Here is a 21,389-nt window from a genome sequence, read left to right as displayed (position 1 = left end):
AGCATATCCCAGTTACATTATATCACTTATTACCGTATTTTCTCTAAATCTATCCCAGTTACATTATATTGACTTATTATTATATTTTTATAAAACCATGTAGACTGCACAACGTCACACCTTGTACTTAATTTCAGGTACATAAGTAATCCTTTTGAAATCATTGGCTTAAATTCAAATACTTAAAGTTAAGCATTGGCTTAAATGCTTTTCCTGGATCAGGTCTTTTGACTGGGCACTGACAGATGGGCAGACCACTTGCACAACATGTCTATAGCCACCTGAGGGATATTGATTCCTGAATGACAGACCAAATACAAAAGAGCTTTTTGGTGTGTGTTTGAGAGCTAAGGATGAAGACCATATATTACAGCCTGAATACTCTTACCCTGCAAGAACTTGCTCTACTGCTTTACTTTTATCAACTTTCCTACTGCTTTAGGAGAGGTTCCACCCACAAGTTACAGCAGCGATGTGAGTAACAATACTTCAGGGATTTCAAATGCTTCTGAAGAGACAGAAACTCAGAAGATTAAGAAATTTGTAAATGAAAGCATGGAGGCCCATGATGAAGTTTTAGCTGAAACATCAAATAAAGAAAATCTGGATAGCCTGCATACTAACGTTACCGGTTACATTCAGAAGGATGGGCAAGAAGCTAATTCGCACAAATGCCCAAATTTCAGTACTAATGAAGAAGGTAATGTACACTGTAAAGAGACACACAGAAGTGAAAAGAGAAACAGATGATGAGCCAAACTTTTTGCTGATATACATCCCCAGTGACCTGATTGAATTCATTGGGGTTGCCTGGGATGTAAGAATGAGGAACTTGGCTTAGCATCTTTCCACAGTATGTAACTGAGGAAAATGGAGTTTTGGGTAACATGGCATTAAACACCAATAAAGTTTTAAAAAGGGGGGGGGGGGCTGATGCTTTGGTGCCTTTAGAAGTGAAACAATTACATTGAAATGTAGGTCAATTTCTTTCTTAATGCAAAAATCAACTTATATAATTCAAAGGAGTTCACTGGTATGATGTAAAGACAGAACGGTGAGATACAGCTGGATTGGGTACAAAACTTTGGAAATATATAATGGAAGAAAAAATTCATCATGTTGGGTCTAATAACACTTTCCTAATCTTAAAAATTTCTCATGTACTTTGGACCTAATTCTGCAAGTTAGACATATCCTTATATTTTCTAACACATTGAGTTTCATGAATGCAGAAAAATCCAAATTTCCTTAGTGTAGACAAGGCTAGAGACTGGAGATATGATGAATTTAGATCAGTGATAGCTTTGAATATCAGAAGGGAGACAGACCTCAATTAGGGACTTAGACAAATAACTGACTAAATATTTTTCCTTCTGCCTTAGCGATACTAGTAGGGAATATGGCTACTGAAGGTGCCCTGGTTACTGAACTGGATGAGTCTGCAGAAACAGAGCAAATTAAACTGGAGATACCAGAGAAGCTTTTCATTGATGTATGTATTAGGGCTGAGTATGTAATCATTTGTTTCGTATTTTGAGGGATCCAAATTTAGATCACATCAGTTGCCCACAAATTCACTCCTCTTATATACTGGCTAAACAATTGCGTGTGGCCCAGGTTTTGTAGAACTTTCCACTGCCAACAAAAATTCCCTGAAAAAAATATGAAGGACAATGCAACATCTCCTGCCTGGGAACTACATGGCATCTGGCGAGGTTTTCTGAAGTTCCTTTGGTAAATTTCTTGACACATCTTCCACATCTCGTCTGCTCTGTTGCACACAGTAGTTCTAAAGTCAAACTGTTTAGAACTATAAAATCTACTATAATTTAAAAAAAAAAAAAAAAAAGGTTTCAATTTTAAAAAGATGTCAATTACAATATAATTATTCTCAGTGGAAAAAAATGTATCCAAGAGTTAGCCAAAACCCAAATCTAATGTACAATGAAAAATATAAACTACTGAACAAAAAATCATGAGGAATAAATAGCCATCCAGTCATTTTGTATACATATTATTTGAGTCTAGAACAATAATTAATCTTTCAACAATAGTTATATTTACAAAAAATAAAGAAATATATATTAGCCAGTATATATAATTAAAGATTACCAATCTAATACCCTTTTCAGGGCTGCCCAGAGGATTCAGGGGGCCTGGGGCAAAGCAATTTCGGGGGCCCCTTCCATAAAAAATAGTTGCAATACTATAGAATACTATATTCTCGTGGGGGCCCCCGTGGGGCCTGGGGCAAATTGCCCAACTTGCAGCCCCCCCCCCCCCCCCCCCGGCAGCCCTGACTCTTTTTCTGTTATTTGGGCCCTGAGTATGTAGATAAAGTTAAACAAATACATAACTATAATTAAGGATATGCGTAATCCCACTGAAAAAAACTCTATATGTAATAGCATAGAGAATCTAAAGTAACCAAAAAAGAAAAAAAATCATATTTAAACTTTAAGGGATGCAGATTCTGCCCCTACTGACAAACTCAGAATTCTGAAATTACTATTTTTCAAAGCACTCTCTCTATTCTCTTATTTAGAATCAGGATGCAGTGATTTGTGTTTTATTAGCAATGTATCTTTTAATTGTCTTTTAGTTTCTCTTTCCCTAAGGGGGGGTGTGACACTTTTTGCCTTGGTGGAATGCTCACTACAATGTACTCCCACTGGTTACTTTATACTTTGTCTAGCTGTGAATATTTGCTGGATCAAGCCCTTAATCTGCAATTTGTATGGTATCAGTTTAGAGTGCAGATTTTGAAGCCACTCAAAAACTAGCTTAAAAGCAATCTCAATATTGTGTGCACCCTCATTGGGAAAATCACCTGGACTATGAGTAGGGCCCTACCAAATTCATGGCCATGAAAAACACGTCATGAACTGTGAAATCTGGTCTCCCTCCATGAAATCTGGTCTTTTGTGTGTTTTTGCCCTATACTATACAGATTTCACGGGGGAGACCAGCATTTCTCAAATTGGTGGTCCTGACCCAAAAGGGAGTTGCAGGGGGGTCACAAGGTTATTTTAGGGGGGTCACGGTATTGCCACCCTTACTTCTGCACTGACTTCAGAGCTGGGCGGCCGGAGGGCGGCAGCTGTTGGCCAGGTGCCCAGCTCTGAAGGCAATGCCACGCCAGCAGCAGCACAGAGCTAACGGTGGCAATACCATACCATGACACGCTTACTTCTGCGCTGCTGCCTTCAGAGCTGGGCGGCCGGAGAGTGGTGGCTGCTGACTGAGGGCCCAGCTCTGCAGGCAGCAGCACAGAAGTAAGAGTGGCAATGCCATACCAGGCCATCCTTACTTCTGCGCTGCTGCTGGCAGTGGTTCTGCCTTCAGAGCTGGGCTCCGAGCCAGCAGTCACCGCTGCTGTCCAGCTCCGAAGGCAGTGCCTCCACCAGCTGCAGCACAGAAGTAAGGGTAGCAGTTCTGCAGCGCCCCCTACAATAACCTTGCAAAAAAAAAACCCCCCACAACTCCTTTTTGGGTCAGGACCCCTACAATTACACCACAGTGAAATTTCAGATTTAAATAGCTATAATAATGAAATTTACGATTTTTTAAATCTCATGACCGTGAAATTGACCAAAATGGACCATGAATTTGGTAGGGCCCTGGCTATGAAGGATTTCTTTTCATGAGGCTACCTGGCCCTAGATCAAGCCCCTCTGCACTTGCCCTCATATTTGGTAAAAAGTATTCAATACCATTCTCATTAATTTGTTTAATTCATACTGAGAAAGATATGTTTAAAAAAACTCAGTGATGCATGGAAAATAAAAATAGGTACTATATCTTCCTCCTAAAAAAAAGGAAAAAAAAGAAAGAGTATAACAACATCCTGTTGCATGAGTTTCCTTTTAACTCCTAGGAGACATTAATCTCTGAGCTATACAGACAAAGAAACAAGACCGAGATAAAATGCTAACAAATGCCAGTGCCCTATGGTACTCTACTCTGCAGCTGTTTTCAGAATTGCTCAACAGTAGAGACACATTCTGGCAGCAACATCCAATACTCATGCTACTGCACTCAACAGTGACATCAAGGGGAAGGACAGTGATAAGACCAGTGGAGAGAAGCTCTACCAACAGTACAATACCCAGCACTCCTGCCACAGTGTTTACAGTGGTTCTTAGAAGTGACTTCAGTAGGAAGGATAGAGGGAACCCTTTGGAAAGGGGCTGTACCAATGCCAGCCAGCAGATTCCTTTATCCTGCAGCAGTTCCACATAATTTTATCAACCAGTAACAAGCAGGAAGAGCAGTGAGTGTGGGAGCCTAGAAGCTCCAGCAGCAACCCCCTTCATTTTTTAAAATTAATCTGTGCGTACTATTGCTTCAGTATTGCCAACCTCAAGAGATCAAAAATCACGAGTTGGACCCAAAAATCATGAGATTTAAAAAAAAACACATCAAATCAAGTTTTTTGGCCAGTCTTTGGATTTTTAAACTCCCCTCTACTACTCTGCCAATGTGTGTGAGATTACGTGAAGTTGAAGAGTCAACCTTTAACGTACGTAAAAATGCATGCCTCTCCCTGGATGCTCAGATGGAGACTCCACTTACCCTTTCCTGATCTCTATGCAAGGGGAACTGCCATCCATTTCCTATTACTGTGTTGGCTCTCTCCCCTCTTAGTTTATTTCCTTTGATAAAAGGAGGGCTGGATGGTAAATCATTTGAGAACACTTGCATGTAGAATTTATATTACTTTTTCACGTTGATGAGTCATGGATATACATATTAAAGACCTTTCCACTAACTTCTGCTTTCTGAATTTAGCTGAGCAGGGTGCAGAGGAGTGTCAGGAGAGGGGGGGCTGAGGCAAAAATGAGAATTGCATATTGTATGCAACAGCAAAAAAGAAAAATGCTCTGATATTACGCCTGAATAAATTCATGTTTACATAGCACCAGGGGTGAAAGTAGCACAGAGGACTTACTGGTACACAGGCCTGAAGCCGGGCCCCCAGAAGAGGGCGGGGCCTCTGGCAGAAGGCACAGGGCTGGGGGTCAGCCTCCCCCAGCCAGCCCATCCATGCTGCCTGGCCCGCGGCGGAGTTCCGGCAACAATTTAAAAGGACCCGGGGAAACTGGTTCTTTGTCTCTCCATTCTGTTATCTCTGTTGTCTGCTGGCTTGTAAATTCCTTCAGGTCACTTATCCCTCTTGTGTAGTCCCCTTGTATGACCTGAGTGCCACTGTGCTTTAACGTTGGCTGCGTAGGGGCCGGTACCAGCGGCCACTTCTTACTGGTAAACCGTACCAGCCCACTTTCACCCCTGCATAGTACTGCAATAAAAGAACAGGTGACTAATCAATATTAGCTAATGGGCAGCTAACAAGTAACCAGCATCTTTAGGGAGCACAGTGTTATGTAATCTCCCTCCATTAAATATTTCAAAAAAAAAAAAAAGAGTTAAAAATATTTGTAGTACTCCAAAAATGATCTTATATAATGGCAGTGTTTGTGTGCAAAAATGTATGTCGGTCATTCATATAAGCCATAATTTCATAGTAAAAGCGATATGGGAGTGGATGAGCCTTCTTCCCTCACTCCTCCCTGCCTTCCATTCCTCATAGAGCTTACCCAGAAGCCATGCTGCTATTACATTCCCCCACTGTAGTTGCAGATGACCACCTCTGAGAGGAATAGATGTTACAAAGGGGGAGCAGGAAGCAGCATTAACATTTCTATCTAGAAATCTCTTGGGTTTGAGCGGCACATATGCAGTGCAGATGTTCCCTGGACACCCCCAAATCAGTCTATGCCCCCAGAGATTCTCCTCCCCCCTGACAGTGGGCATGTAGATGGGTTTCTGTAGGCTGACATGCAGGAGTGAACACTGCTTCTTCTTTTTAGAGCTGTCCTATCCTTTTCTCCTTCCTTCCTCCTGCATGGTAGTAGAGAGGATTTGGTGCTCTAAGACTATTGCTAGCCTGATTTTGGAGGCAGATATTCTATTCCATACTAGGCATGCATTTGAAAGACAAGGTTGCCATTTTGGAGGGGGGACACAATTGTGGAGAGTTCTAATTAGAGTGTCAGTTTTAAAAGTTTTGCTTCAGAGCTCAGGTTTCAAATGGGGTTTTGCTTTTTAGGCGTTAGAAATTGCCTATACCATTGATAAGCTATTTTGTGATCTGCTTCAGGAACTGCCTGATTTAGAAGATGTGGATGTTAGTGAATTCTCACCAGTAGAGGAAAACTCAATCAGAAAGGTGAGCTTCTTGCTAATTATTCTTATCAGGCTGGTGCTCTTCTACTCACATTTACTAATACATTATAATATGTACAATAAAGTATAAATTGTGCATTTCTGTGTGAGAGGTGGAATAGTTATTTAATTTATAAAATGTGACCGGCAAAATTTACCAGCACATTCGCTATACATTAAAACAATGAGTTGCATGTTACCTTTCAATTTGAATTGCCACCTTATCACACTGAAACAATAAAAGGATAGTAATGTGAAACCTAAATAAGATGGACCTCTCAAGAGTGTATTGTATTTCATTTTTACTTATAAAATATGAAAGAATGATATACATGTACTGTAATGAATTGGATTGATTGACAAACTGCCCTCTACCGAATAAAATAAGAGGTGCTCAATTGGATTTCATAGGCCCAATGCTGCTAACAGCCATAAGATATAGTCTTATTCTGCTCTGTTGGTAGGAGCCTGCAGTTAGTTTTAAACCCACAGTTGCCAATGAGATTCCAAATGAGCAAAATATGCAGCATAGTGGCAACTGTCAAGTCCCAGGTGAATGTCGATTGTTATAGAATTACATATAAATGATACAAAATGGTATTTTTCTGTCCTGGTGTTATATAGAAGCTATTAATATTGGCTTAATTGGATAAATTGTATAATCCAGTGGTATAACTGGATACATTAAAATTGGAAAGCTACCTAAGAACATATTTCTCATCACTAGTCACCTCTCCATTCTTCAGTCACGTGTACCCAGTGGATGGCAACAATAGAAGCACCTTCAGAAACTTTCCAGAATTTTTAGTTCCCCTTCACATGAGGCAGGAGTCTACTTTATGCAATCTTAAAAGAACCTTTGATTTACCTACAACAGAAAAATCCATGTGTTTTTTTTCTTCTCCTCTGGACATGAATCTAGAAAACTAGAAACAATTTATTTGGGAATGCTTTAGTCCTCAACTAATAATTTGTTCTGATATACTGTATGCAAATACTTGACCAGATCTACTACAGCAACTCCTCACTTAAAGTCGTCCCAGTTAACGTTTCGTTGTTACGTTGCTGATCAATTAGGGAACATGCTTGTTTAAAGTTGTGCAATGCTCCCTTCTAACGTCGCCTGCTTTGTCCACTGCTTGCAGGAAGAGCAGCCGGTTGCAGCTAGCTGGTGGGGGCTTGGAACCAGGGTGGACGGGCAGCTCCCCCATCAACTCCCCGCCCCCCTAAGTTCCCTGTGCAGCAGCTGCCCAGCAGGCTAGCAATTGCAGCTGTCCCTCCCCCCACTGCCATGTGCTGCTCCTGCCCTCTGCCTTGGAGCTGCTCCCCGAGACTCCTGCTTGCTGTGCGGGGGGGGAGGGAAGGAAGAGGGGGGCTAATGTCAGGGTGTCCCCTTCCCCCGTGCTCCTGCACCCCGCTTACCCCATCTTCCATAGAGCAGGGGACACACACGACAGGGTTCAGGACAGAGGGAGCTTGCTGGCAGCAGCAGCTGTGGTCTCAGCAAGCTGATCTAATTAACAAGGCAGTGTACTTAAAGGGGAAATGCGCATCATCACTGTGTAACAGTATTAAATTGTTTGTTTAAAACTTATACTCTCTGTGCGTGTGTGTGTGTATATATATATATATATATATATAGTCTTTTGTCTGGTGAAAAAAAATTCCCTGGAACCTAACCCCCTCATTTACATTAATTTTTATGGGGAAATTGGATTCACTTAATATCATTTCGCTTAAAGTCACATTTTTCAGGACCATAACTACAACGTTAAGTGAGGAGTTACTGTATTTGGTCAGCTACACTGCATTTTAATCTGTTAGAATAGTGCCATCTTGTGAAAATAATCAGAAAGACTCAGTACACATTTGTACAGGCAGTGCTGGGGAATGAAACAATCATTTATGCATAGTTATTGAGATTAACAGCTGACAGAAAATCAAATAAGGAGAAAAACTAGCAAGATATCAGCCCTACACTGTAACTAGTCCCATATGTAATTTTCCACGCTGGCCTCATCCCCTTCTTCTTTACATGGACCCTTGGGAGTAGGCCCACTCCCCAAAATTTTCCCTCCCGCAAAGAATAAAGGTCCATACAAAGGATGCCCAGTTTGTATTTAGCTTAAAAGCCCTCCATCCATGTAAATCAAAACTGCGGTTCTCAGCCCAAACTTGCCCCCATTCCTGTATGTGGGACTGGAATAGGCAAATGGCTCCTTCGGGGCCCCCCACTGCAATGTATTGACCCCACATCACCTGTCCCTCCAGGGGGCAGAGCAGGAGAATCAGGAGCTGCAGGGCTCCTTGGGCACCTGCCTCCCACAGCACACTGTGACTCACCCACAAGTGCTAATGGAGGGTCCCTACCAGGACCATCCTCAAGGCTGGTGGCAATTTGTCCACCCTCCCTCACTTGTCCCTGGATTAGGGGAAGCCAACCAGCACTCTGACTCCACCTGAGCTGAAGCCAAGTGCAAGATGAAGGCTGTCATTCAGACACACAACCCCAATGGAGAGCACTTCCAGCAGGGCCCCACAGGGTCACCCTGGGGCTGCCCCAGTACCCTAGCTCTGACCAGAAGTCCCAATGGAGATCCCATGCTGCTGCTGAACCTGTAACCCCAAGTGTACCCTGGCCTTGTTCCATGTCATCTCTGCCCCCTGACATCGTGTGACTGCTGAGCTTTGTTGCAAATGACCTTATTTAGAGCAGGCTGAATCCCTGGGGAGCTGGGATCAGGGAGCCAGCCAACTTCCCAGTGGCCCAGGAATGGGCCAATCAGAACCACTGGAGACAGGCAAGAGAGCCTAACAAGACAGCCAGAAATACTGCATGAGAACCTCCCCCTAAGGCTGAAAAAGAGCACAGGGCCCAAGAAGTCCCACTCCATAAGTGGGACAGGCACAAATAACCTCAACTGCTTTGCCATTTATACAGCTTTGATTTGTTTTGATTATTTTAATTAAAAAATCTGAAAGACATAATTTATTGGTACTTCAATTTGGTGATTGACTCCTGGCATACATTAGAAATTTATATTCTTTAAAAACAAAAAACAAAAAAAACCCACTTAAAACATATGAATAGGTTCAGATAATTTTAGTTAGTGGCATCTAGAATGTTTTATAGGCTGCAGATCCTCCAACATTGAAAACTGCTTAATCAAATGTGCCTTCATTTTATGAACTCTAATTAGTTTATGACATGCCAGTTAAGACTGATGTCTGATAACTGATTGGGGGAAAATTCAGCTCTTTTCCACCAGGCAACCCTGATATTTCTGCTTTCCTTGATCTCTGTATGAAGTGGATGTTGTATGTATGGTGGGGGAGCAGGGTATTAAAACTGAGAACTGTCTCATGGATCTAAGAGCCGAAGTTTGCCTTTGAATTGTAATAGTCCATCCCTTAGTGGCTACTTCAGTAGTAACAGATTATTTTCAATTATGTTGTCTACCTTTATAGCAAGCATGTCATCCAAAGATTGAAATCATTTCTGAAGTAAGTGATGACAAGGACTCTGCATCAGAGGAAAACAAAACCTTATTTGGGAACTCAATAACAGAAGAGATCCCAACAGCCATCTTTTCAAATATATGTAAGGTACCTGAAGACAGTCAAAGGGAAACCACAAGACTCCTTGTAGAAGGTTTAGCAGAGCCTTGGAGTCCAGAGAGCGACTTAGAGATCAAAGTTAAACAAGCCAAACCTTTGAAACCATTGATACAAGAGATTATTGCTGAACCAATAGATGAGATACTGACATCAGCAGCCTACAATAAAGTGGATGACCTAACCCCAGAGGAATTGGACAACAAAGACAGTCACATTAAACCCTCCTGCCCTGGTAAGATTATTGTAACAGAATTTAAAAGAAAAAAAAATAAACAGGTAAACAAGGGGGAAATGGGAGATGGTGGCTGTATTTTGAAAGAAGGAGTTTGTTCACCCATTGACAGTGACCTTAGCTAATTAGGACTGGGGGGAAAAAGGGACTGAGGAAATCCCTTCATGCTCTTCCCCCCAGTCTGTTGTACCCTACTGGGATCCCAGTAGGTTGAGACAGAGTATTTTTCTGTGACTATTTCCATGCAAATGTTCATAGTAGGTTTCCATAATTGGGATTTGTTTCTTTTTCCAGTAATAAAGATGATTAATCACAATTTCACTTGTCTTCATGCTTTAACAGAGAATAGCACTGCGGACAAAACAGTGCAGTGCCTGGCAGAAAATGGAGGATCCCCTCATAAACCACAAGAAGATAACGAGGACATCGAATATGGATTAGATTAAGTGATGAGTAAAAATGGACAAAATCTGGAATATACCATCCGGCCCACTATTTGTGGTTACTCCTACTGTGGGTCCCTCAGTAAAACACCTGAAAATACACTTCGTGTGATGTCATTCATAAAATGACTGCCTTAATATAAGAACTTTGTGTTCTATCACAAAGTCAGCCAGTCATGGCCAACATAACAGTATAGCTCTCAGAAGCACTACATTAAAGTGCAGCATTTCTGTGAATGATGCCAGACAAAACTGTGCCACACTGCTATGCAGAAGAGAGTGGCTAATTGCCAGCTAACCCACAGGTACCAAGTGCTTTATGGTCTGATTTTCAAAGGTGCTAAGCACCTATAGCTCCCATTGCAGTCAATCACTTGAGAGCACTCAGTACCTTTAAACATCAGGTCAGTAATGTTTAAAGGTTGAATTGAGGTTTCTTTTGAGAAGTTATTTCTCATGTCTTTCAAAAAATAGGGAAGTTAAATGTTTCATTTATTTCTGTAGTTTTAATCCACTGTGTTACATTTGTTTTTATTTGGTCTAAAGAAAATCCTGTTATTAAGGTGTTGCATTGTTAATTTGTACGATTTCCATGTATGTATATTCCAGCAAATACTTACCAAACATGCTCTCTGAAAATAAAGTTAGTTTGCTTCTTAGTAAGATATGTTAAGACTTTAAAACTCAGATATTCATAATTATATGCAGAAAGTGTACAGAAATACTGTGTTCCTGCATGCAAATTATGGGTGTACATTTCTGCACACCAAGTTAGGTTGTACCTAACTTATCAAAGAACTGTGATGAAGATGCATCCCCTACATCACACTTTTATACATGGAACAAGTTTCAGCCCTGAGAATTAAGACTTTTCAGTTCATTTTAAAAAAATTAAAACAGATTAAAATATTTTCCTGTTAGGGACATCTGAGATGAAGAGGGCACACAGTTTTGTTGTTGATAGGCTTTCTCTAAACTGCCCAAATTCTGGGACTAGCTCCACAAATCTTTTAGGGAAATAACAAGTCAGTCAGCAACAACAGGCCTGAAGTTTCTGCTATTACGTTGGAGGCCAGAAGAAAACTGTACTGAGTGGAACCATTTCTTCTCTTCTAGGCTTCTCTTTTACCCTGTAGTGGCAGCCTTGTGCCAAAATTAAGTGTGGGCTCAGCTGAGACTCTGAGCTCTGGTCCCTCCTCATTCAATACTGCTGAACAAGGGGACAGGATTGCAGGAATTTATGCAAGGGGTTCACACTAGAGCTTTGCTTCCTTTATGCCACTGTAGAGGGGAAGTTTGGGAGAATGACCAGTGGAAACACAATTTCATGGATCACTTAGCTCGTGGCCTCCAAAATCTATGTGGTTAAATTCCTTCTTCACCCCCACACCCCCTCTGTACCTCACCACACACATTGAATTGCTGCATAAGGTGGTTCCCTTGCAAATCCCAATCTGGTGAAGTGCAGGATGTGAAGCACTACACCCAACTAATCAGAAGCAAATTGTTGCACAGAAACAGCTAAGTTCTTCTTATGAGTGGAGGTGGCAGGGCACCTGGAAAGCCTATAGTAGGAAATTGAAAAAGAGGGAGAGGGAGAGGTTGCTAGAAACTCCATCCAATTCCTCCACATACCACCCTGTGAAAAGCATTCCCACTTTCTTCTTTGAGTGATTGCACATGTCCATTCCACTTTAGGTGTGTGTGCACTCCCAGTTCACCCAAGCTGGATAGTTTTTCCTCATAATGGTAGCCATTGGAGCGCCCATGAGTTCCCCACTTGCTTGTGCTTCTAGCTGGTGGTATAACGGGGAGGGGCCTCCCTGACCTTCTCTCAGTTCCTTCTCACGACCTGTGGTCGGTAGAGTGTGTGCACCTGCTCACACAAATTCCTGAGTCAGGTGTCCTCAAGTGATATTTGCAAGGCTGCAACCTGTTCATTGGTACATACTTGCACTAGTCATTATGCTATTTCCCAAGCAACAAGCATCAAGGGCTGATGCTGCTAGATTTGGAAAAATTGTGTTGCAGTTCCTGTTGAGCCGCCGAAACCCTCCTCCTTACCATATTGCTTGTGAGTTGCCTAAAGTGGAATGGACATGGGGGAGGGATAGTTCAGTGGTTTGAGCATTGGCCTGCTAAACCCAGGGTTGTGAGTTCAATCCTTGAGGGGGCCATTTAGGGGGCTGGGGCAAAAGTCTGTCTGGGGATTGGTCCTGCTTTGAGCAGGGGGTTGGACTAGATGACCTCCTGAGGTCCCTTCCAACCCTGACATTCTATGATTCTATGTGCAATCATTCAAAGTCTAGCGAACTATCTTTCTGTGGAGTCTCCTCCCTGTGGGGTTAGCCTCTGGATGGTTCTTTGTCTTTCCATTCTGTTATGATCTCTGTAGGCTCTCTGGGTGTTGTCTGCTGGCTTGTAAGTGTCTCCTGTTCCTTTGGGTCACTTATCCCTCTTGCGTGGTTCCCTTGTATGACCTTGGTGCCACTGCACCCCTCATGACTCCTTCTGCCCACTCCTGGTGTCTCTAATGGCTGGATCCTCACAGGAGTGCCTGTGTCCAGGGCCAGTATCTCCTTGGCTGAACTTTCATCTATTTAGGAACACTATGTGAAGTCCCCCGTAGTCCTGGATTTTTTCAGACACACACACCTAGCCTAGCAAGGTACCTGGTGGCAGGAGGCGTTTGAGGTGTACGCAGACCTAGCCCTTCAGGAACATGACAACATGGGAAAGTAAAACTGCTATTTTTACCTTACTGGGGAGGAAGCCAGAGAGGTCTGCACCACTGCCTCAAGTATCACAGTAATTCTAGGAGCCCTGGAGACCTATTGCTCCCCAAAGCAGAATGAAACTGGAGTGTGTACAAGGGTTAGCCGGGGCTCGACCCTCTCCGGCTCACTACATACAGTTGTCGTTCCGGGGAATTAGTCTGTCCATGGGGGTCTCCCTCGGCAGCCCTTGCGGTAACTGAAATAAACTCCGTAAGCCCAGGCCCTCAGACAGGGTTGAGCAGTGACAGTACAAACAGTTGGGAGCCCAGGCCCTGGGTCAGGGCGGGGCAACAATGAGTCAGGGGCTCAGGCAGGGCTGAGCAATAACAATAGGCACAAGCCTCCAAGGCCTGGGAGAAGGGGAGACTGACACCCACGAGGTGGGTGGCAGGGGGGACGCAGGCCCTCCCACTCCACGGCGTCCCAGCCCGGGGCCCTAGCAGCGGCAGAAGACCCGCTGCTGTGTCAGTGGGGATCCTGGCCGCAACACACTGACATGGGCTCTGGCAGTGCTGCAGCCAGACTAGGGTCGGCTGCCCCTGGGCTACTTCCAGACTCCCCCTTGGGTTGTACCTGGGTCAGGGTGTTGTCCTCTGGGGGGTCTAGCACCAGGGGTTCTCCGGGGCAGTGGGAGATCAGCAGGCCTGGCAGCTCCTCCGGGTAGCGAGCGCAGGGCAGGCCCGGCAACTCCTCTGGGTAGCGAGCGCAGGGCAGGCCCGGCCAGTCCTGGCGGCCGCCTTGGGCCGCGGGGGTTTCCCAGTCGCGGGCTAGGCTAGAGACGTCTGGCCTCTCCGGTGGCTGGGACCTTACTGAGCTATGAGGGCGAGCCTTTATACTTCCGGGTCGCCGCCTGACCCTCTGAGGGGCGGGCTCAGAGCTCCCTAGCTCCGCCCACTCCGGCCGGGCTTTTCCCTCTCCGGGGCGGTGGGGAGCCACACCGCCTCACTACATACCCCGCCCCCCAAGTCTGGCTCCCGCTCATCGGGGTCAGGCTCTTCCATCCCTCCTAGGCGGGACAGGAAGTCTGCGTTCGCATGCTCCTTACCAGCCCTATGCTGGATGGTGAAAGCGTAGGGCTGTAAGACCAGAACCATCGCAGTAAGCGATCGTTGTTATTTTTCATTCTCATCAACCATCGGAGGGGGGCATGGTTCATGACTACTGTGAACGGAGTCCCAAGGAGGTAGTACCATAGGGCATCACAGGCCCATTTCACGATGAGTGCCTCTTTTTCGACCATGGCGTAGTTCTTCTCACGGGGAAATAATTTTTGGCTGAGGTATAGGATCGGGTGGTCCTCTCCATCAACTTCTTGGGACAGGACGGCCTCCAGCCCCACCTCCGAGGCATCCGTGTGGAGGATGAACCCATGGTTGAAGTCCGGGCTGTATAGGACCGGCTCCTGGCAGAGACACGTCTGGAGTGTCCGGAAGGCATCTTCGCAGTCTGGGGACCACCGCACCTGCTGGGGACTGTCCTTTGTCAACAGTCCTGTTAAGGGTGCTGTGATGAAAGCAAACTGGGGGATGAACCGCCGATAGTATCCAGCGAGCCCCAGGAACTGTCGGACTTGGCGTTTCGTGGTGGGTGTCGGACAGGCTGCCAGGGCTTGCACTTTCCCGATGAAGGGTTTCACTCGTCCTCCCGCTATGGTGTATCCTAGGTATGTGGCCTCCTGCCATCCGATGCGACACTTTTTCGGGTCCCACCACACCGCCTCACTACAGAGTGACACAGGTTTTTCACTAGATACCAATCTGAAGCAGAAGGGATAAACCCCTATGTTACTGCCTTATGCACATTGGTTGTTACATGCAATATTTGGGGACTTGACAGACTCCCTAATTTGAGACAGGATAGTTTGCAGAACTTGGGACCACCACACACGAGTGGCTGCTCCAGGAAGGCACCCTCACATTAGACAGATGTTTAGACATGGGGCATGCAGTGGAAGCCTCAAGAGAGAAGGCCTAGGAGGCACAACTCCCGTACGTGCAGTGAAACAACAGCAAAGGAGAGCAAATGGCCAGGTTTCCATAAATTCATAGATTGCAAGGCCAGAAAGGGACCGTTATGATCATCTAGTCTGACCCCCTGTATAGCACAGGCCATAGAACTTCTCAAAAATAATGTCTAGACTTCATCTTTCAGGAAAACATCCAATCTTGAATTAAAAATGGTCAGAGATGGAGAATCCAACATGAACCTTGGTGAATTGTTCCAATGGTTAATTACTCTCACTTCTCATTTCCAGTCTGAACTTACTTAGCTTCAACTTCCAGCCATTGGACCAAGTTATACCTTTCCCTGCTAGACTGAAGAGTCCATTATTAAATATTTGTTCCCTGTGTAGATATGTCTAGACTGTAATCAAGTCACCCCTTGACCTTCTCTTTATTAAGCTAAACAGATTGAGCACTTTGAGTCTGTCACTATAAGCATGCTTTTTAATCCTGTAATCATTCTCGTGGTTCTTCTCTGTATAGTCTCCAATTTATCAACGTCCTTCTTGAATTGTTGGCACCAAAACTGAACATGGTATTCCAGCAGTGGGTAGCACATGTTCAGCTGATTATCCATCACAACCTGCATTTCAGAGTCATTGCTTCCCAGAATAGTCCTCCAGCCTGTAAGTATGGCCTGGTTTCTTTGTTCCTAGATGTACATTTAGCTGTATTAAAAGCCATATTGGTTGGTTGTGGCCAGTTTATCAACCAATCCAAATCACTTTGAATCAGTGACCTGTCCTCTTCACTGCATACCACTCCCCCACTTTTTGTGTCATCTGCAAACTTTATCTGTGATGATTTTATGTTTTCTTCCAGGATATTGATTAAAATAGTCAAATAGCATAGGGACAAGAACCAATCCCTGCGGGACCCCACTGAAAACACACCAGCTCAATGATTATTCCCCATTTACAGTTACATTTTGAGACCTATCAGTTAGCCAGCTTTAATCCATTTAATGTATGCCATGTTAATTTTATATCATTCTAGTTTTTTAATCAAAACGTCATGCAGTCCCAAAGTAAAATGCCTTCAGAAGTCTAAGTATATTATATCAACACTATCATCAACCAAACTTGTAATCTCATAAAAAAATATCGAGTTAGTTTGACAGGATTTATTTTCCATAAACCCAGGTTGATTAGCATTAATTACATTACCCTTCTTTAGTTCTTTATTACTTGAGTTCTGAATCAGCCACTCCATTATCTTGCCCAGGATCAATGTCAGGCGGACAGGCCTATAATTACATGGGTCATTCTCATTACCCTTTTTAAAAATTAGCATCACTTTAGCTTTCTTCCAGTCTTCTGGAACTTCCCCAGTTCTCCAAGATTTACTGAAAATCAGAATTAATGTTGAGTGTGCTCCCAGCCAGCTCCATATCCATAGTGAGATGAATTTATTGTGGGAGATAGCTTGAGCAGGTAAAGGAGATGTGCCCCGCATTAGGACAGCATTGCAAGGAATGTGACAAGTTGAACCATTTTAGCCATGTGTGCAAGAGCCGTGGAAGATCTCGGAAAGACTGCTGCAGACTTGCCCAAGAGAGGGATTCCATGTCAGACAGTAGTGATGACATCATGACTCCCCTTGAGTTCAAGAGCATATCAAGTGAAAGCTGGACAGGAAAACAACAAGGGATAGTACCAACCTCTCTGCATGCAACAATGTTAATAGGGGAAACGCCCTGTGCAATTTCAGCAGGATAGCAATCTAATAATGTACAAAGAGACCTTAATGCAGCCCATAAGAAAATGTGACCTCATAGTAACTAACCCAAAAAAATAACAATCCCCCCAGGGAACATGGGCCTCTGACTAATTCCACAGATCAAGATATTATGTCCATTCCACTGTGCCCCAGGTGAGATGACAACAGATTGAGAGACAGGAATAGTTTTAAGCCTGTGGAGTTTTGTCTTGAAGCTATACACCTGTGACGTTATTGATATAATCTGGGACCATATAGATCATTGTTGCAACCAAGGTCCTGTAGTGGCACGCAAATCTTATATAAAGGGGGTCAAATGGGGTGTCTAAGACAAGGTTATGGTTTACTGGTTATGATTAGGCTGTCTATATGTGTGTATCAATTTTGTAGTTGAAGTTATGAATATTGGCTCTATACTGTCTGTATTTCAAACTTATGCTATGCTGCTGGGTGACATCCCAGACAAACTGGTGTTAGCTCTGCCTAGCCTGCTTGATGGCCCATTAAGGACCATCAGCTATACAATGGACCCATTGAGAGAAGGCAAATATGCCTTGAGATTCAGCAAAGTATGCAGGAACTTGCCCATGTGACTCCAGACTCCATTTTGCTGTAATTTTCCACAGTAAGAACAAAGAGGTGTTCTTACACCTGGAAAAGACTATATAAGGCTGATTCCTCATCTCCATCTGGTCTTCAATCCTGCTTCATACCTCTGGAGGAACTTTGCTACAAGCTGAACCTTTGAACAAAGGACTGAGGACCCATCCCAGCGGGGGATGTATTCCAGAGACTTGATTTGAACCTGCAGTTTATTCTATCGCTGCTGCAAGCCTGAACCAAGAACTTTGCCATTACTGTATGTAATTGATTCCATTTAACCAATTCTAGCTCTCATCTCTATCTTTTTCCTTTTATGAATAAAACCTTTAGAAAACTGTGACGGGTTGGATCACAGAAACCCTCTTGGGAGCTGCCACCCAATGTACCAAGACTACTTCTGCTCCTGTTTTCCCTGCCAGCTCAGGACTCCAGCACCCTGTCTTGCTGAGCCAGACACTCCAGTCTGCTCTAACACAGACCCAGGGTCTGAATCACTTGTCCCAAAGCTGCAAGTTTACCTGAAAACAGCTCACAGTAGTGTGCTTGTCTTTAGCACTCAGATGCCCAACTCCCAATGGGGTCTAAACCCAAATAAATCCATTTTACCCTGCATAAAACTTATGCAGGGCAAACTCATAAATTGTTCGCCTTCTATAACACTGATAGAGAGATATGCACAGTTGTTTGCTCCCTCAGATATTAATACATACTCTGAGTAAATTACTAAATAAAAAGTGATTTTATTAAATACAGACAGTAGGATTTAAGTGGTTCCAAGTAGTAACAGACAGAACAAAGTAAGTCACCAAGCAAAATAAAATAAAATGTGCAAATCTATGTCTAATCAAACTAAATACAGATAATCTCACCCTCAGAGATGCTTCAGTAAGTTTTTCTCAGACTGGACACCTTCCAGGCCTGGGCACAATTCTTTCCCCTGGTACAGCTCTTGTTCCAGCTCAGGTGGTAGCTAGGGGATTCTTCATGATGGCTTCTCTCCCTTCTTTGTTCTCTTCCACCCCTTTATATATCTTTTGCATAAGGCGGGAACCCTTTGTCCCTCTGGGTTTCCGCCCCCCCTCCCTGGAAAAGCACCAGGTTAAAGATGGATTCCAGTTCAGGTGACATGATCACATGTCACTGCAAGACTTCATTGCCCACTTGCCAGCACACACATATACAGGAAGACTAACAGGTAAACACAACCATCTGCAGACAATGGTCCTTGTTAATGGGAGTCATCAAGATTCCAAACCATCATTAATGGCCCACACTTTACATAATTACAATAGGCCCTCAGAGTTACATTTTATATTTCTAGTTTTAGATACAAGAGTGGTACATTTATACAAATCAGATGATCACACTCAGTAGATTATAAGCTTTGTAATGATACCTTACAAGAGACCTTTTGCATGAAGCATATCCCAGTTACGTTATATTCATTTATTACTGTATTTTCTCTAAAACTATCCCAGTTACATTATATTGACTTATTATCAAGTTTTTATAAAACCATATAGACTGCACAACGTCACAACCCCCCACATGCTAATATGGGTGAGGCCTGGTCATTATTTGGATGGAGGACCTCCCGGGAAAACCCAGTAGCTGCAGAAAATGGACTTGGTAATTCAGCACATGGCCTTGTTCCTTGTGAACCGGTACTGGAGCAGCCTGGTGTTGGGGGCACTGCTATCCCTTGGCTCAGATGTCAGTCATGGTCAAAGAGAGCAAGTCATGGCAATTACAGATCCCATAGAACTGTTCTTAGTCCACATTCCACCTCCCTAAATTAGCAAATTGCCACTGGGACCTGCTAACTTGAACTCGCTAAGAGTTCAGGAGGCATTGTGCCTGCTGGATGCTTCTCCCCACCCTTGCATACCACAGGGAGGGTTGAGCCCTCACGGTATAAAATATATAAGGTCAAGTTGGAGCGAAGTCTGCCCTGAGGGCTGGGAACAGGTTGAACAACTCTGGTGATATTGTTCTGTTCCTTTCCTGTGTGATGGGGACTTAATGGAAACCTGCCACTCCCTTTAAGTAGACAGGTCTCAGGAAGACAGCAAAAAAAAAATCCAGTGTTAGATCAGTACAGGAGCTGATCAGGCACTTAGTGCCTACAGTCCATGCAACAAGTATGACAAGATGGCTTATATTTATACTGGTCAATTACGTGGCATTAGGTAAGTCTTGGACTTAAACCTTCATTTGAAATTGAGCACAAAGCCTTAGAAACCAGAATGAATAAAGGCCTGTCTCTTTTCATGCTCCTGTTATCATACATTTATGAAAACAGTCAGAGGGAAAGGCGTAAATTTTGACATAGACAGGGGCAGCCCTTCTCCAGAAGGGGATTATGTCAGCAGTGTCAGCCCAGTTCAGAACAGGTCTGGGATAATTTTTCTTGGATCTGGTTTGCATGTGTTTGTTCCTGCTGCGTTTGCTTAAATGGTTCAGCTTGAAGTTGACACATTTTGTTACGTTCTCTGTGTGAAACTGTTTAGTTTGGATCAATATCAGAAGTAGAATAGCAGCCATCGTGGGAAGTGTTATTTATGGGTTGATGTTCGGTAGGGAGCCTTGACTTCCATCCTGTGGCTTGTTCTACTGAACATGGCTCAAACTCAAAACACAGCGACAAAGGACAGCCCCCAAAAGCTTGTGGATATCCAAACAGAGCAAAGCATTTGCATCCAGTTTCAAAGAATGGATGAAAATTTCACATTAACCACTGTTGATTCATGAATGCAGATCAAATGCAACTCTAGGTTGATTAGGAGGGAGATCAAGGGTTAGATTGTTCTGTTATTTACAATATTATTTTCTGTCAAGTTCTAATTGGGGCCGGTGATGGAGGATAGTCACTTCCATGAGCGCCACTTGTCAGCTGGATGCAAACCTGCACTCTTCTCTGTTCCCAGTGCTCCCTGTTGGCTGTTGCCCTTGCAGGGTGGGACTTCATTGGTTTAGCCCTCCATCTAAGTCACCTGGTTAATAGGTGACTGGATGACCCCTTCTGGGGTAACAAAGTTCAACATATGGTTGGCCCTCAACAGGGTCTTTGGCCCCAATTCTGGGCCTGTTTAAACTCCAGCCCCTTTCTCAGGCTTTCAGTAGAGAGTCTTGTCCCCTTTTGGGACTTAGGTCACTTTCTCCGTGGCCAGTAGGGGAACTCAGCCCACCCACTATTCCAGGTCCCAACCCAGGGACCCTAGAACAGCAGCCATGTACTGCTTCCCTTAATAGTTGCTGCTGCTATTCTCCCTGGGCTGTTTCCCACTCAGTCCCGTCACTTTCACCAGTTACCTTAGGGTTACAGTCCTTGGGTTCTCTCTATCTAATCCCTGGTCGATCAGGGTCTCTCCCAGGTCTCCTTGCCTGGAGAGTGTCTCTGTTTTCCAGCCCTTCCTCACCCTTCTGGTTCCAGCCAGCAACTCATGTACTCAAGCTCTGCAGCTGCTTTTAACTGAGCCTGCTGCACTCTGAGTGGCCACTTCCCTGCAGCCTTTCTCGGCAGGCCTGGAGGACCCACCTTCAATGCTCCTTTTCTGGGGTGGGGTGCAATAGGACCACAAGGCCTCTAGCAAGGGCCCTCAAAGGGCCTGGTACACCCCATCACACAGGCTAAATAATGACTAGCATTCTTCAGGAAATACAATTGCTATGTTTTTCTTTTTTGATCCATTGTAGCCCCATATATAAGAAATATTAACTTAATACATATGTACATAAATAAATAGGTAAAGCAAGGAGATATCTTACC

At 44.0% G+C, this 21,389-nt stretch overlaps 1 protein-coding gene across 1 annotated transcript in view; it reads left to right on the top strand.

Moving 5' to 3' along the window:
* Positions 1-10,521, top strand: part of DNAAF1 (dynein axonemal assembly factor 1) — a 29,011-nt gene extending 18,490 nt beyond the window's left edge. Inside the window, exons 9-13 of the mRNA XM_026652619.1 lie at positions 443-700; positions 1,383-1,492; positions 6,161-6,229; positions 9,694-10,075; positions 10,418-10,521. Of these exons, the coding sequence (XP_026508404.1) occupies positions 443-700; positions 1,383-1,492; positions 6,161-6,229; positions 9,694-10,075; positions 10,418-10,521 (923 nt within the window). The remainder of the gene's footprint in view (positions 1-442; positions 701-1,382; positions 1,493-6,160; positions 6,230-9,693; positions 10,076-10,417) is intronic.
* Positions 10,522-21,389: the final 10,868 nt, after the last annotated feature.

This window comes from Terrapene carolina, unplaced genomic scaffold, assembly GCF_002925995.2.
Source record: "Terrapene carolina triunguis isolate 2854851 unplaced genomic scaffold, T_m_triunguis-2.0 Scaffold130, whole genome shotgun sequence".
Lineage (NCBI taxonomy): Eukaryota > Metazoa > Chordata > Testudines > Emydidae > Terrapene > Terrapene triunguis.
Note: the sequence above shows the minus strand (reverse complement) of the source record. Positions and strands in the feature narration are given on the sequence as shown.